At 47.9% G+C, this 17,286-nt stretch overlaps 1 protein-coding gene across 5 annotated transcripts in view; it reads left to right on the forward strand.

The window, feature by feature from the left end:
* Positions 1–17,286, forward strand: part of AOPEP (aminopeptidase O (putative)) — a 384,314-nt gene that overhangs the window by 219,911 nt on the left and 147,117 nt on the right. For all 5 annotated transcript variants that reach the window (XM_056127530.1, XM_056127531.1, XM_056127532.1 and 2 more), the window contains exon 6: positions 14,502–14,688. In XM_056127530.1, coding sequence (XP_055983505.1) covers positions 14,502–14,688 — 187 coding nt within the window. The remainder of the gene's footprint in view (positions 1–14,501; positions 14,689–17,286) is intronic.

Genomic DNA, 17,286 nt, shown 5'->3' on the forward strand with positions numbered 1-17,286 from the left:
CTCATACCCAGGGCACCCCAGGTGGTGTGCTCACCCACCCAAACAGAGCCTCAGCAGCCGAAAACTTCCATAATCCACTCGCCACCATTCTCATAGCTGGACTCAAAAGGCTCGCGATGGGCCTCATCTAGGAATAAATCTGTTGAAAAACTCATGTAATGTGGGTTTTTTGACTGAAATCCCCAGGCTCTCGTGGATCCAGGGACGAGCCACCTCTCCCTGTCTCCCAGTTCTTCCCGGCACCTGGCAGTCATGCCCATGAACTGCCTCTGGCACCATAAAAGCTCTTTCTGAAGCACGGCCATGATCCAGAGACTCATAATAAATCTCTAAAGATATCAACAAGCTGCAGAAATGCCTCCAGTTCCCAAAGCCAACATCCAGTTAAAAATTTTACTCTGACTATATCACCCCACTCAAAATTTTAGAATTCCTGGAGCAACATCTCGTACTCTACACCATTGATATACCAGGTATAGCACACCACATTGAATGGGATGTAAAGTAGAAGGCAACCAGTCTTGATTAAGCAGATATTAGCACACAGGGCTCAATCTGTAACATGTTAGTAATCTCTTACACAGGGGCTTAATGGCTCTAGGGTGAGATATACCAGTCTTCACACACTTTCTTCTAAGGAAATGTTTTTTGATGATTTTTAGTAAATTATTCATAACAAGCACAATATGAAATAAATTATTTTTCTTTTTGGGTCACATCTGGCGATGCACAAGGGTTACTACTGGCTTTGCACTCAGGAGTTACTCCTGGCGGTGCTCAGGGGACCATATGGGATGCTGGGAACCGAACCCGGCTTGGCCGTGTGCAAGGCGAACACCTTACCTGCTGTGCTATCTCTCCAGCCCCGAAATAAATTTTTTAGGACTTGCTTTTGGGGTAAGCATGGGTAGTGGTTGGGAAGTTGGAAATAATGGTGGTGGCAAGGTGTAATGGTGGTGGGATTGGTGTTAGAACATTGAAGTAATAAATCATTGTGAACAACTTTATAAAAATAAAACTATTGCAATAGTATGTATTTAAGCATACATGCTTTGGTATATAGATAAAAGCATGGTCCTCCCGTTGTTCATCGATTTGCTTGAGCGGGCTCAGTAATATCTCCATCATGAGACTGATAGCATAGTGGTAGGGCGTTTGCCTTACAAGTAGCCAACATGGCCGACACAAGTTCGATTCCTCCACCCCTCTCGGAGAGCCTGCAAGCTACGGAGAGTATCTCGCCCGTACGGCAGAGCCTGGCAAGCTACCCGTGACGTATTCGATATGCCAAACACAGTAACAGTAACAAAACCAATTATCTATAAAAATTAATAAAAGGAGGATATATATATTAATCATTTTAAGAGGAGATGATATGTACTCTAATCATGATATGGGAGATGATATGTATTCTAATCATTTTAAAGGAAGTAGTACGAGTCCTTCTTTTCATAATCGTTTTTAAGAGGAGGTGATATATGTATCCAAACCATTTTAAAGGAGGTGATATGAATTCCAGTCATTGTAAAAGGAAATGACTTATATTTTAACCATTTTTAAAAGGAGGTGATATGTATTGTGGAAGATCCTGTGAAGTCTAAGGGAACAATCAGCAGCTTCGTGATGAACCTTTCTTCTATTTACACTTAAACAGGCATACCAGTTGTTTGTGAATCAAATAAGCTTTGACTTTATTATGTAGACCATTGGTGACTAATAATTAAACTGTTTAGATTTTGAAAATGCAATAAACCTAATGGTTCTATCCTTAGTAATATGGAATTTGTAGCGAATGAGGCTGAAATTTGTATTTCTTTCCACTCCAGGAAAATAGAGCTTGATAAAGTATTTAATAGCTATAAACAAGGTTCTTCTTCTTTTATAAGACTGAATAAGATGTTAAATCCAAGTACCAAACATTCTCTAAAAAAAAACAAAAATTTGGTCTTTTCCAGAGGCTTGAATAGAAGAGAGATTTTTGTAATCCTACAATTCCCACTTTAAAGTTTTGGCACTGGATTTTGTTTTTAAGCTAATACCATGGAGCTGCTACTGGGTAGGTCAGTGGCTCTCAAAGTTTGCTCTGGACCTGCTTTAGCAGAGAACTGTATAGAAATAGTCTCAGGCCCTACCACCATGGAGTAACCAAAATCCTTGGCAGTCTAGGACCTAGGTATCTGTTTTCACAAGCCCATCAAATAGGGTTTTTATGTTTAGCAAATTTGCATAGGACATAGACTAAAGAAATTATTTATTGTTTACCTGAATTAAGATGTAAGCAGTATATAGTTTATTTATTCAGCAACTCTACCTCTCTGTGATTCTGATACATACTGCTGCTGATCCAATAAAATGCATATATGGCTTAGGCTGTGTTTGAACCAGCTTTGATACCCATGGGATATTGGACAAATGACCTAACATTTTTGTAAAATGACTTTTTTGTAAACCGTTTTTTTCTGTCTATGTAAAATTAGAGTGATCCAATTTGATAGGATATTTTGGGGGTCGAAGAAGACTATTACCATAAATTTATATGGCATAGTGTTTGATTATTATTAAGACCTCCAAAATTAATCTTCCAAATCATACTGAATGTGAATTTTCTATATTTGGATAATGAAGGAAACCTGTAAAATCTCTATCAAGAAGATTAGAGTTCGAGTTGAATAAGTTAATAATGTGAAGTTCTTATGAACTGTGTGTGGGAACAGTGAGCACTGAGAGTTCATGATCAACATGATTTAATTTTTCTCAATAAATTAATAGTTCAACAGTTTTCTCCTATTTTCTATTCCTATATTTAACTTGAGTTTGGTAAAAGCTAACGTTGATACCCTCCTCTCCAGGGCAACTCAGAAGCTTGAGTCCTTGAAAGCAGGTTCAGCCTGAGTGTTGACACAGAGAACCCATACTCCCCCTCCCTCCCCACCTGAACCCACGCTAGGCTTCCTCCTTTGGTCCACAGTACCTCCTGTCTAGGTTGATTATGTAAATCAGACTAGCCTGTCTGTCTGCTTCCACTGCGACCCTCAGAGCCCAGCACAGCTGCTAAGCTTAGCTTATTTCTGACTGTGTTGGAATAGGTCCTGGTTGTTTTCTCTCCTTTATGGAAGCAACTAATGACCTTCCCATCAGTGGGATTTCTAAGTAGCACTGTGGCACTGTCCTCCCGTTGTTCATCGATTTGCTTGACCGGGCACCAGTAACATCTCCATTGTGAGACTTGTTGTTACTGTTTTTGGCATATCGAATACACCATGGGGAGCTTGCCAGGCTCTGCCTTGCGGGGATACTCTCGATAGCTTGCCAGGCTCTCAAAGACGGATGGAGGAATCGAACCCACGCTGACTACATGCAAGACAAACTCCCTACCACTAGTCTGGGAAATCCAGTTTCTTTCTCTAAACATTAAACACAAAAAGACTGATATGGATCAAAGGAGTGCTCACACTGTATTTCAGAGGAAAGCTATCCCCACCCCTTCTTATTGAGGTTGGCATAGGCTGTCCTAGTATATTCCTTCGTGAAGCAGTTTCCAGATTTCCACATGGCCACAAATGGCAGGCTTGTCTCCACAGTGAAATCAGCCAGATGAGCTAATAAGGTTCTCAGTTGCACCACGTTATTGCTGTTCTGGGAAACAAAATGCATTATTTTATTAAATAAAGATTTACCCTGTATCACAGTGGAGTCTAATTTCATTAGCTCTTATTTTATGAGAACAAATATCATCACTCTGGTTTGGGAGGATGGAAGTTTTATGGGGGATGGGGGAAGACAATCACATTTTATCATTGACGTGCTTCAGTGAAGGCTGCCAACATGTTTTTATTAGTGATTACTTACCAGAAAGCACACATTTTCAGTTCGTAGGTAATGTAAAGATTATTTAAAAGGCATGTTTAGTCACAGTAAATACTGATTCTACAGTTTGAGTGTGTCCCTAATGTCTAAAATACCAGTGTTCGGTAACTGAAAAATTTCTTTTGGGCTGGAGAGATAGAGATTTCTTTTGAATTAGTGCTTGTTCTCACACTTCTGACCCTGGTTCATTCCCTGGCACTGTATGTGGTCTCCTGAGCACTTCCAGGAGTGATCTGTGATTACAGAACCAAGAATGAGCCCTGAGCATCCGAAGGTATAGCCACAATTCCCCCTGGCCCCTAACCCCCTTCCAAGAAAACCCTTCATTTTTTTGTTCTCATCTGAACACCCATATTTCTTTTTTTAAGGTAAAGGTAAAGGCCCTCCTGTTGATTGTCGATTTGCTTGAGCGGGCCCAGTAACGTCTCCATTGGAGACTTTGTTGTTACTGTGTCTGGCATGTCGAATACTCTCGGTAGCTTGCCGGGCTCTCCGAGAGGGGCAGAGGAATCGAACTCGGGTCGGCCATGTTGACCGCTTGCAAGGCGAACGCCCTACCCGCTGTGCTATCCATGGGATACAGTTGTAGACATACAAATTTTTGTGCTTGGGTTTCAGTTATACAATGATTGAGTTCCCATCCCTCCACCAGTGTCCATTCTCCACCTCCAATGCTCCCAGTATTTCTCCCACCCCCCACCCCCCCATCCCATCCCACCCCTGTGGCAGGGCATTCCCTTTTGTTTTCTCTCTCCTTTTGGGTACTGTGGTTTGCAAAAGAGGTATTGAGTGGCAATCGTGAACACCAGAGCCTGGCAAGCTCACCGTGACGTATTCGATATGCCAAACAGAGTAACAACAAAGTCTCCAATGGAGACGTTACTGGGTCTGCTCGAGCAAATCGATGAACAACGGGAGGGCCTTTACCTTTACCTTACCATATTTCCTATTTGAACCTGTGTCTTGAGATTCTGAGGGAATGGAACCCAAATCCAGTTAGAAATTTTACTTAACATTTCTGAGTCTGATGCTTTTGCTCTAAAACCTGAGACATTTATGTAGTTTTATTTAGCTTATTAGGTGAGCATAATGGCCAGATACCAAGTCTTACCACCTACCTAAGGCACAGTAGCCTGAGGTAGGTCTACCAATTCCCAATAACTGGGCTTTTAGCATTAGGGTTGAGGTATGGACGAATCTCTCCACAGCACAAATGTGAAGGTTCACATAAGTTTCCTGACACAGCTGAGATCTGATTTCTCTTGCAGCCTCTGTGCTCTGTTCTTGACTGTGCTGTGATTTCTCCTGATAGCAGTAGCCATGAGAGCATCTGCAAAGTGATGAAGCTTGCAAAAATGATTGTGTCTCCAGAGTCACGCCTTTCACCCTTCTTCACCTCTCTAAGAGTTTCTCCCTCCCTCCAGACACTCATCAGAACCCGGCATAGTCTCCTGTCATAGCTCCGAGTAAAGGAAAACAGATGTATCTTCCCCAGAGATAACTGCTTTGACCCAGAAAGCGGAAGCTTGTAACTCCTGCCCTCAGACTGAGTTGTTTGCTTTGACAGATGCTTCATAAAAAGTTGTTGCTCCCGCCCCCCATCTGCCATGTCACCCTCATTGTCTCCTACCCTGTACCTTTTTCCTTCTAGTGTGATTACTTCCCTAATTTTGTTATCTGTTTCCTTCTTCATCTCATCTACTTCCCATCTTGTTCTCTACTTCCTTAATTTTTTCTGCTTTCTTCATTTTATTGTTTGCTTGTGATACTGGGAATCAACCGAAGTATCCTGTTTGCAGGACATTCACCTCCTCACTGAGCCCACCTCTGTCCCTGGTTTCTTCCTTTCATATTTCCCATGCCCTGCTTTATTCAGTTGTTACCTAATTCCTGCATTTTATTATCAGATTTCCTCATCTGCTTCCCTTATCTCCTTATCTATTTCATCTTTTTCCTCTGCTTCCCTCATCTCCTTAACTACTCCCCTAATCTCCTTACCTGCTGCCCTCACCTCTCTGCTTCCCTCATCTCCTACTCTGCTGCCCTCATTTCCCTGTAAACTTGGATTGCAGTGAGTTTGACCTCCTTTGGGCTTTTGTGGACAGTGAGTACGGCTAGCATGCTGACCTTACCTTTAGCATATCATCAGCATCACAGCTCTTTGTTTCACAGCTCATGTAGCACCTTCTGCAGTGACCTAAGACAGCAGCCCCCCAGAGTGGGACCTCCCCGCCTCAGTTTGTTATTAGACTGGTTACTCCTTCCTAAGACAGCAGCCCCCCAGAGTGGGACCTCCCCGCCTCAGTTTGTTTTTAGACTGGTTACTCCTTATGTAGGTGAGGGTCCGTGGAACTGGCCCATTAGAGAGCACATGTCGCACTCCCCCTCTTCTGTCTACTTCTTCACATCCCTGACTACTTCCCTCATCTCATTACCCACTTTCCTTATCTTCTGTCTACTTCTAGCATTGTGCCCCATTTCCTTATCCTATTCATTCCTTTAGTCCTTGAGTTTATGTCTTGCTTTAAATGATTTCTTCTTGAAAAGAATATTAGAGGATTTTTTTTAAGGTAGTGAGACCTCCTTTTTCTTAGGAGCCTCCCAAACAGTGTTCAGGGAACCTACGGGCCATTCCCAGCGGACTCATCAACCTAGTTCAATGCTAGAACAAGGAAGTGGTTCTACTCAGGCCCCACAGTACCCAGAGGCCCCTGGGGTTCGTGGGTCCATGTGGTACAAGAGATGAAACTAGTCTCTCATGTGCTAAGGATGACACGCCCACCCCCTCGCCCCTGCGCTATCTCCCTTGGCCCCCAGTGAAACTGCTCTGTATGATAGATACAACATAATACATGGACATATACATGACATCTTCACATTTGTCCAAACCCAGAGAATGACCACCCTGGGAACAAGCCTGAATGTAACCTCTGAACTGTGGGGGATAACTGTGTCAGAGCAGCTCATCGGTGTATTACATGGACCTCTCTAGTGGGACACATTGACGTGTGTACCTGGGGTTGGCATCTGTGGTTTAATGCTCAGTTATCTCTGTACTTTATGGAAAATACATGGAAGACACACCAGGGAGGAATGGCCCTCTGGGAGAGGCTATGCGTCCTCTTGCAGTGCTCACCTGGGGTCCCTTGCCAAGGCTGGGTTTGGAATAACCAGTTGTTAGGGTTAGCTTTGTAGGCTCTTTGGGGACAGCAGCAGTGGGGTTCCCTCTGCTCCGCTTGTTTCCATCTTTTCCTGCTCTCCTCATGGCAGAGGATGGAGCATCCCTCATCCAAGACTGGCTACCTCAGCCAAGCACCAACTAGAGAGCTGGAAGTGCAGGTGGCCCTATGTGGTGGTTTCCTTGGTTAGTCCAAAGTTATCTCCTGGTGAAGCAATGTCACTGTCCCGCTCTGCTTGAATGGCACCCTGCGGGTGAGCCCAGAAATCATAGATTTAAACCCATTGTCCCTGGGTAGATAGAGTAAGGAAGACTCCAGAGTCAGGACTGTGTGAATTAGTACCTGGCACTTAGCAGGCACTCAAGCAATAGGAAGATATCTTTTTAGTACAAATGTCTGGAATGTGGCATTGGACTCTCCTCATACCCTCTGTCATAATCAGTTGGCAATTTCAAACAGAATTTGTGTAAGTCAGTGAGTTGATGATTTATGTCTATTTGCTAGTGAGATTGTTTTTTATTAACAGGGGCCACACTTTTCAGTGAAAGTGAGAGGCATGGCAAGGCTGTTGCCCAGATGCTAGTTGGTACCGTGTTGGGAGGTAGGGGGAGAGTTTTCAGGGCAGGAGACCAGTCTTGGTGCCTCACATACCTCAGGCATGCACTGTACACATGAGCTATCTCTGGGCCCCACTACTCAGAATGTTTAAAGGAAAACCTAGACAGTCTTTCCTCTCAAGCCAAGGTTCTCAGGTGGATCAAATATTGTATTTTTATCAAATTTTTAGAACAAGTTTCTTCTTCAGACTACTGAGAGTCTCGTATGACCAAAAGAACTTTCCCTTCCCTCCTAAGGCTTAGTTTTAAAATTATACTATGACAGCCCCCTGGCCTTGGTTTCCAAAATTCAGATTATTGAGTAGTTTTATAGGATGGAGAGGAGACCTAAAAGTGGCATGGAACACTGGCTCAGGCAGTGGCATTTGGCAGTAGTTGTGTGCAGTGACTGTACACCAGCATTATGAATGTAAACTATGCTTGCTGTGTGATGTCACCTAAACTATAATAAAATTAATGTTGGGGGCCAGAGCAATAGTATAGGAGCAAGGGCACTTGTCTTGCACATGGGTGACCTGGGTTCAATCCCTGGCCCCTCGTATGGTCCTCCAAATTCTGCCAGGAGTGATCCCTGAGAGCAGAGCCCAGGGTAAACCTTGAGCATAGCCAGGTATGGCCCCAAATTACAAACTAACAAAAAAATTAAAAATAAGTGGAATGAATTTTTGTAATTGCACTATGGCTAGGTAAAGGCCCTCCCGTTGATCATCGATTTGCTCGAGCAGGCCCAATAACGTCTCCATTGGAGACTTTGTTGTTACTGTGTTTGGCATATCGAATACGTCACAGGGAGCTTGCCAGGCTCTGCCGTGCGGGCGAGATACTCTCGGTAGCTTGCCGGGGTCTCCGAGAGGGGCGGAGGAATCGAACTTGGGTCGGCCATGTTGGCTGTGTGCAAGGCAAACGCCCTACCACTGTGCTATTGCTCCAGCCCAATAATGGCAGACTCGATGTTCAATGGAATAGAACTGAGAGCCCAGTAGTAAACTGTCAGGAAGCTCAATGATGACAGCTGAACTAGTATTAGAGTAAGGAACTCCTCTCAGTAATGGGTGGTAGGAAGGCAAGAAACCATACAAAATGGGAAAAAATTTCCATACAGCAAACATTTAATAAAGGGCTCATATTCAGAATATGGGCTGGAGTGATAGCACAGCGGGTAGGATGTTTGCCTTGCACATGGTCGACCTAGGTTCAATTCCTCCATCCCTCTCAGAGAGCCCGGCAAGCTACCAAGAGTATCTTGCCTGCACAGCAAAGCCTGGCAAGCTCCCCGTGAGGTATTGGATATGCCAAACACAGTTACAACAAGTCTCACAATGGAGACGTTACTGGTGCCCGCTTGAACAAATTGATGAACAACGGAAGGACAGTGCTACAGAGAGTGCTATCCAAAATATATTATAAAGAACTGAACAATTAAAAAAAAAGTCCCATCAAAACACAGGGAGCTTGCTGAACAAACACTTCCTCAAAGAAGACATAAAGACGAATAGTAGGCACATGGAAAAGTATCCCATCATTATTTATCAGTCAAACACAAAGTCAAAATGGCTGTATGATACCACCTACACCAATGAGAATGACTAATATCAGAAAGAAATCACTGGTGTTGGCAGGGATGTGGTGACAAAGGAACTCTCATCTGCTCCTGGTGGTACTGTCGTCGGATTCAGACAGCCTCTGTGGAGAAGAGTGCAGGCTTCTTGGAACAAACTGCAAGAGCTTTCATAGGTGCCATGACCCCACCTCTTCCAAATCAGGTTCTTTAACCAGCTAAGCGATGGAGCCCTCTGCCGGGGTCCCACTTCTGAACATCTATATCCCAAGAGCACAAAAACACTCAAAAATATGTCTACGCTTGTGTTCACCGCAGCACTATTTCTAGTAGTCAATATCTAGAACCAACCCAGATGTCCAACAAAATAAAAAGTGCCTAAAGAAGCTGTGGTGTATGCTTCGAGCACTGCTCTGCCCAGGAAAAGGAACTCTAGTAGTTTGCTACAATTTGGATGGACCAAGAGAAGTGAATGGGGAGGAGAAGGAATGCTGGATGCTCTTACCTGTGTGTGACAGAGAAAGAAACAAAGTAAGAAACCGAGTAGAGCCAGGAGGAACAAGTCCTGGGATTCTGCTAACAACCTAGCTGGGTGTGGAGGCGCCTAAGGAGGGACCTGGCCACTGGTGGAAGGATGGTATGTAGGGACACAGTATGCCTAAGGGCATTCATGTGGCCACTGATGAAAGTCATGGTATCACTGTATCACTGTCATCTCATTATTTATCTGTTTGCTTGAGCGGGCACCAGTAACATCTGCATTTGTACTAGCCCTGAGATTTTAACAGCCTCTCCTTACTCGTCCTTCCCAGCGGTGCCGCATTGGAGGCTCTTTCAGGGTCAGGGAAATGAGACACATCATTGTTACTGTTTTTGGCATATCGAATATACCATGGGAGCTTTCCAGGCCCTGCCATGCGGGCAGGATACTCTCAATAGCTTGCCAAGTTCTCTGAGAAGGAGACTAGACTATAAGAGGTCGCGGGGCCTCACATGTGGCCGCGTGCTTCCAGAAGCTTTGTTTTATAGTAACTGGATCTTAGCCGTTGATGGAATTTCATGGCGCTGGGTGCAGTTTGTGGGTGTAACTGCCTAGCTACTGCAAAATGGGGGATCTTGGTGGAGGAGACCCAGTCCCGATCCGAGCAGGCTTGGAGATCTCAGCCACAGGTACTGTGCATCTGGCTTCCTCTGCCGGTTCCTTCATGCATGAAGCTCATGTGAGCATGTGGAGAGTGGTCTCGAGCCTGGCCGTGGTCCTGGGCTGCCGGGGCTCTGCTCGGGGCTGGAGGAAGACTCAACCCGTCCCCCTCCGAGGGACTTCCGGGAGGACAGCCAGGCGCGGGGGAGGAGACTCTCTTCCAGGAGCTTTGTTTTATAGTCTCTGGATCTTGGCCGTCACGGTACCTTGAGAAAAAGGAAAAGAAAGAATTACATTGCATGGAAGAATCTGTTTACTTTTGGACTTATCCAGTATCTTTTCAATTGTTTGCATGACATTAGCATGTAATTAGCTCCACAAGGGAAAATTGCTTCCCTGTGATTCTGAGACCCTTCAACCCTCAGCTGGACTTCTGAGGGCCAGGAGCCTGAGCTGCTCACTCTTCCTTTCCTTCAGCTCTGTGATGGAACACTGGCTTCTACATTCTGTTGAGGTGGTGAAAAATAGTGAACCCGGAAGGCTGCAAGCTTGATGAATAACGTCTGTTTCCTGGACACACCTCCCCGGAGCTGGATGAAGTGACTGCTACCCTGCGGAGAACTGGGACCTGCTCCTTAATGAGGGAGGTGGTCTGTGGCTTTTCTTGTCTCTACCAAGAGCAATTTCCTGCCCTCCTGGGCCCACCCACAAGGCTGCTGAGACAGCAGCATGGAGCCGGAGCAGTGAGTGCCGCGTGCCTCCCTGGGCAGCAGAATGGGCCTCCTAGGTCAAGTCTCCCCGGACAAAACAGAAATAAATCACCAGCCTCTGCCTAAGATCTGATGAAATCCTCCCTTTCCATTCCAAATTGAATTCCACCCGTGGGATCAGGGTGGCTCCCGAGGCTAATGAGGGCGCTCCTTCCTCCCTGCGGGAAATGTGTTCTAAATGAACAGCCTGGGCGGGGAGGTCAGTCTGGGAGCGGGCCAGCAGTGATCGTTTCCATCTTCCGCGGAGGGGAGCCCACGAACGAGAGCAAGTGGCCTCCGTGGGCTGCAGCCCTGCTGGGGTCTCTGGCACAGAGGGTCCTGCTGTCACTTACCATTGCCCCCTGCTCCCCCCATCCCTCCCCTTGGCCATTAATAGTGGCAGAGAATTTAAGATGGAGAGAGAACACAGAGGACTTGTGCCTTTTGAGAGTTGAAGATATTACTTCTCCGCCTATAGCTTTATTAGGGAAAAGGATCAACTGGAATTTGCAAAAAGAAGAAGCTCTTTTAGAATGCCGATGTCCTTGGAGTGGTTTTCTTCCACCCACAGTAATGATGATGAATCGACACTCTGGCATCTGTGAAAGCAGTCCACAGAGGTCCTTTCAGGGGAGAAAAAGAAAACTAAACCCTGTTTTCAAATGGGTCTTGTCAGCAGGGAGACTGATGAGCTGTTGGCTGACTGAGACCACGAACAAGACTCTGAGAATACAGAGTGTGTGCCGAGCCTAGGAAACGGAAATCGGGGTTCAGGGGAGTAGCAGAAAATCCTAAATACTCATTATGTGTAGACAGTGGGCCCAAAGTAGACCGTGTTGGAGCTCTTAGGATTCCTCCTTGAGTTTGAAATCGTTATGCTCTGCTTCCCTTACTGTTGAAAAGTAGTTTAACCCCTACTTCCAGTGGGCCCTGGAGCCTATGCCCCCAAATCCCACTTGTCATGAGAAATCTGCTATTTAAGGTGATGAGGAGAAAGTCCTTGAGAGAAAATTGTTTGGGCCTTTCATGACATGTCTTAATTTTTAATATTTTTTTAAGAAAGAATCCATTTCTTTCATAGGGAGATGGGGCCCCAAAGGGACCCTGTGGTAAAATTCAACTTTAGGGAGCAAACTGGACAACAGGGAGTTTGAAGTCTGGTTCTCAACTGGAAAATTGCTTTTCAGGAGGATGGCCAAACCAGCTATGTCCAGGGAAGTGTTCTCCTTCCCAGGCAGGGAGATGTCTATGATGCTTGTATTTCTTGATTTCTCCTTACCTGCCAAGTGGGACTTTCTGTGAGTTTTCTGCAGTGCCAGGGTCTGTCCTGAGCCCAGCCAGACACTGCAAGGCCAGGATGGTTGTCTCCAGAGTACTTACAGTTGAGGAAGGTGGGGATGGTGACAAGAACTACTCAGGCCAGCTAGGGTCAGGAGTATGTGGTAATGGTGACAAAAATGAGGGCAGGGGCTGGAGTCAGATAGTGGTGAAGGGGCAGGATGGCTGCAGAGATAGTACAGATGTTACAGATATTACAGCACTTGCTTGCATGTGGCTGGCTGGGTTCAGCTCTGGGAACCACCACATAAGGTCCCCCAAGCCCTGCCAGAAGCCGTTGGGAGCAGCCAGGTGTGGCCTAAAACCAAAACCAAACAGAGAAGATGAAAGGGCCAGGAAGCCCAGTGCCACCAACACTGCTGCTTTTGTTGTACCCTTTAGGCCCCAGACTTGGGTATTTGCATGAAGAGCCTGGCTTAGCTTCCACACGGGTTCAAAAGAGCCAGTGGGCCCTGGACAGTGCTTCTGCCCGCAGCAGCCTGGGTCAGTTTTCAGCTCTGTGACTGCCCACACCTTCCCGGTCTGGCTGAGAGACCCTCACATGCCTGTCCTTGAGTCTGTTTACAAGGCCTGAAGTGACTTTTGTTTTGTTTTAGCAAAAAGGTGAAGGGCTGCCAACAGTATGTCTGGAATGTTATTTACTCGTTGCATTTCTGTGGTGTTTCTTGTAGAGCTGGGCATGCCGGGGCAGGGGGTTGTTTACTTGAAAATTCCAGGTTGTGCAGTGCATAGTCTTCACAGCAGGACGTTCTCAGGAAGCGCAAATGAAGCACCTCCACCTTCTGTTTCCCTCTCCCTCCCCCCACCGCTCCTTCCTTCCTTCTTTCTTTTCTTTCATCCTTTCCCTGCCCTTCCCTCCCCTCCCATCCACTTCCCTCCTTTCCGCACCCCCCCCCCCCCCCCCCCCCCCGCATTGCCCCTGCCCTTGCTCCCCCCACTCAGTGCTCTGAGCCTCTGGGTGCCTCTGCTGCCCCCTGCAGGCCGGCTGTGCTGTTGTTTCCCCGGCTTCCTGGCCTGCCGCTGCTCCTGCCCTGTTAATATCTCGCTTGAAAGCTTTCTCTCCATGCCACTTCCTGTTTCAGCCAGCTCTGAGCTGCAGCAGGAGGTCGTGCAGGCAGCTGGGTGGGATCTTCTCCCCTGCTGGCCGTGGGGGTGGAGGACCAATCCACAAGCGTCCTGGCTTATACAGAGCCAGCCCGATGACAAACAAATGGCATTTGAAGAAAGAAACCAAGATGTACGTTTCTTAATTTAGAAAGTTTCACGAGCGTTTCTGTTCAGTTGATGAGCTTTTTTATTCTTTTAAAGAGCAGCTTAGGGAGACTTGTGAGCAGTTCCTGACTCGAGCAGGGCAGGCGCTGGAGATACCGTCTTCGCTCTTCTCTGCAGTCTCCCCCTTCCTCCCATGTGCCTTTCCAGTGCAGATGGGATTAAAGGCAGGGGCAAGGGGTTAAACAAGGTGTGGAGGGTGAGGCTGGACAGCACCCCCCACCCCCAGGCTGGTGCCAGCCGGAATGGTTTGCTTGTTTGGGGCGGGGGGAGGGGGGGGGGGTGACTCCTCTCCTGCCCTCTCACTTCTGAGTCGCGCTTTCATGGTCACACGTGCAGCTCAGGTGGCCCCGTGGAGAGTCCGGGCCTGTTCTCCTTGGTGTGGCCTGGCCTTCTGCGTGACTTCTCCATGTGTCTGTGAGCTGCTTGGGTTTGGGGCAGAAGAGGCATCTTTGATCTCTCCCTTGACAGCCTGGGTTCCCATGCTCGCACCTGTTCTTTCCCTGTCCAGATTGCCCAGTAAATGCTTCCATGGCCTTGTAATTCTTCTTGGCGCAAAGTCTCGGTTCAGGCCCCTTATTACGGGAAAGAGCGGTGTGACGACAGAGACAACTGTGCGGCAGGAAGGGGCTGACTGCCAGCAGTGGCAACAGCCATGTTGTCTGTTCCCAGCAGCTCTGGGGCGCCAGCCGTGTTCATGCTCTAGCACGCACACGCTAATGACAGGCTTGCAGGCGCGGGCAGGCCCTGACATGACTCCGGTGTTTCTCCCCTTCTCTGCAGCCCACACATCATCTTCCTCTCCCAAAGCACCTTGACTGGAGTCAGCCTCTGCGGGACACGCCTCTGCCACGAAATTGCCCACGCCTGGTTTGGCCTGGCCATCGGGGCCCGCGACTGGACTGAGGAGTGGCTGAGCGAGGGGTTCGCCACCCATCTGGAAGACGTGTTCTGGGCCCGAGCGCAGCAGGTGGGTCCAGGGAGCACCCTCAGCCCTGTTCCCACTCCTGATCCAGCCCCCCGCAAAGCCATGCGTTCACCCAGCCTGGTTCCCGAGGAAGAGCGAGCCCATTCAGGCGCCGGAGTGTGGCGCAGAGATCAGGGCTCTTGCCCTGTGGCACAGACCTAGTTCTGGCCTGGGTACTACATATGGTTCTCGGAACCTGGCCAGGAGTGACCCCTGAGAGCAGAGCCAGGAGGAGGGCTTGAGCACCACAGGTGTGACCCCAGAAAGAAACAAAAACAATAGCCACTTGGGGCCCTGAGAGAAAGTTCACTGGGCTAGGCTGGGTGCAGTCCTCAGAAATGCCTGGTACCCCGAGAACTGAGCACGAGCAACTCCACAAAACAATGTGTGGCTTTGAGGGGCTCCTGACACCATTGGGTGTGACCAAAACCCAAGAAAGGACTTTAAAGCTAGAAATGGGGGCTACCCGCCCGCTCCTCTCTGGAAAGAAAGATGGCGGCCGCACGGGAGCCTTGTGGAAAGCGGGTTTGAGCCGGGCTCGGGGAAGCGGCGGGGACCTCATGGGAAGGGGGGCTTTGTGGGCCGTCCCCCACGCCCCACTGAGGTCGCCAGCTGCCCCCCACGAGCGGCTCTCCGGCACGGCCACGGCCCCGGAGGCACAAGGACTTAGCACAGAGAACCAGCCGCTTGGAGCAGAAAAGCAAATGGACTTGTGTTGATCCGCGCCACCAAGCCTGCCCGGAGGGGGAAGGGCGTTGACCGGCCCGCCCGCTCCTCTCTGGAAAGAAAGATGGCGGCCGCACGGGAGCCTTGTGGAAAGCGGGTTTGAGCCGGGCTCGGGGAAGCGGCGGGGACCTCATGGGAAGGGGGGCTTTGTGGGCCGTCCCCCACGCCCCACCGAGGTCGCCAGCTGCCCCCCACGAGCGGCTCTCCGGCACGGCCACGACTCCAGGGCACAGAAATCAATCTCTTAACTAGCTAACTTTTAATAGAAATTCTTCCAGGGTCAATAAGTAAAATAGCAGAAATTCAAAACCGCGCGGCCGCGACATCATTTTATTCTTAAACCAAGTTGTAGAAAGCAAATCATTTCACAACGCTGTTTCAGCATGTCTGATTGGGGGGTGGGGTGGGTCGTAAACTCTAAACAATAATTGTGCATCTTCTATCGAAATAATCTATCTAGTCAAAGTAGATAGAGTATTAACTAGAACTCATCTGCCTCATAAGAATTGGGAGGGGTGGGAGGTGGGGGTCTATTGGGGTTCGGGGTTAAAAATGAGTATTGGTAAAGGGAAATGTGTTCGGTATCTACATGACTGAGACCTAAACCCGAAAGCTCTGTAACTTTTCCCACAGTGATTCAATAAATAAAAAAAAATTTAAAAAAAAAAAAAAAAAAAAAAAGAAATGGGGGCTGGAGAGACAGTACAGCAGGTAGGACACTTGCCTTGCATATGGAAGACACAGTTTGTTCCTCTGCAGTTTACATGGTTTCCTGGGCCCCACCAGGAGTGAGCCCTAAGCACAGAGCCTCCCGCGTGTTGCCCTAAACCCCCAAACAGGAAGAAACCAAAGAAAAGGATGAAACACCTAGAGAGCCGAAGAGTGTTTGGGAAGGTCTGAGGAAAGTGTCTCTGGACAGACTGTTAGGGAAACTCCAGCCTCCCTGCCACTGCTGATGTGGAGACTGGCTGTGGGTGTGTCTGAATACTGAGAGGAAAACACTCGGCAGCCTCCATCTGAGTGCTGACAGCGGTGTGTGAGTGACACTATCTGTGTCCAGTCCCAGCCGGGGGAGTGCGGCCTGCCCTGAGTGCTGCCGGAGGCTCCTTGGAGCCGGGCCCCTGACTTTGCTCAGAGGGTCACAAATCTGGGTTTTTATTACATTGGCTAATTTAAAGATGTCATGTAAACCAAACGTACCTGGAAGCCAGGCCTGGTCAGCTCACAGTTTACAGCTTCTTCTTGAAAGAGCTGACCGCCAAATCTAATGAGGAAATGGCAGGCAAATGACTTCCGAGTTCTATTTCCAGTTTCTTGCATTTTATTGCTTTGGCCACTACCATCCTCATTCCTTTCACACTGGATTATTTGACATTTTCTGATTTTTTGAAGTTCCCAAGTTGGAGCATACCTGGGAATACATGGGTATGATTTTGTTCAGAATCCTTTGCATGTTGAAATTCTATTTATTTATTTATGAGCCAGCTGGAGGTCATCTTCTCTGGATGTAATTCAGTACTGGTCTCATGGCAGCTTTACATTCTTGAAGCTGGAGAGATGAGACAGTGGGCAAGGCACTTGACTTGTACACAGGTCGCTCTGGTTTGATCCCCGGCATCACATAGGGCTCCTGAGTCCCACCAGGAGTGATCCCTGAGTGCAGAGCCCGGAGTCAGCCCTGAGCACAGCTGGGTGTGGCCCTTCCACCTCAAGAACACCCCATAGTGCTTGGTACTAACATTTCTTCTTCCTCCTTTCCGTCTTCCTCCTCACAACTGGACCCTAAACTCACAGTGGAACTGTGAGCGCCGTGTGGCCCCAGCCCCTTCCACGCATGGCTGTAGAACCAATCTGATCATGTCTGAACCTCTGCCC

This window comes from Sorex fumeus, unplaced genomic scaffold (assembly GCF_029834395.1).
Source record: "Sorex fumeus unplaced genomic scaffold, SorFum_2.1 ptg000063l, whole genome shotgun sequence".
NCBI classification, from domain to species: Eukaryota; Metazoa; Chordata; class Mammalia; order Eulipotyphla; family Soricidae; genus Sorex; species Sorex fumeus.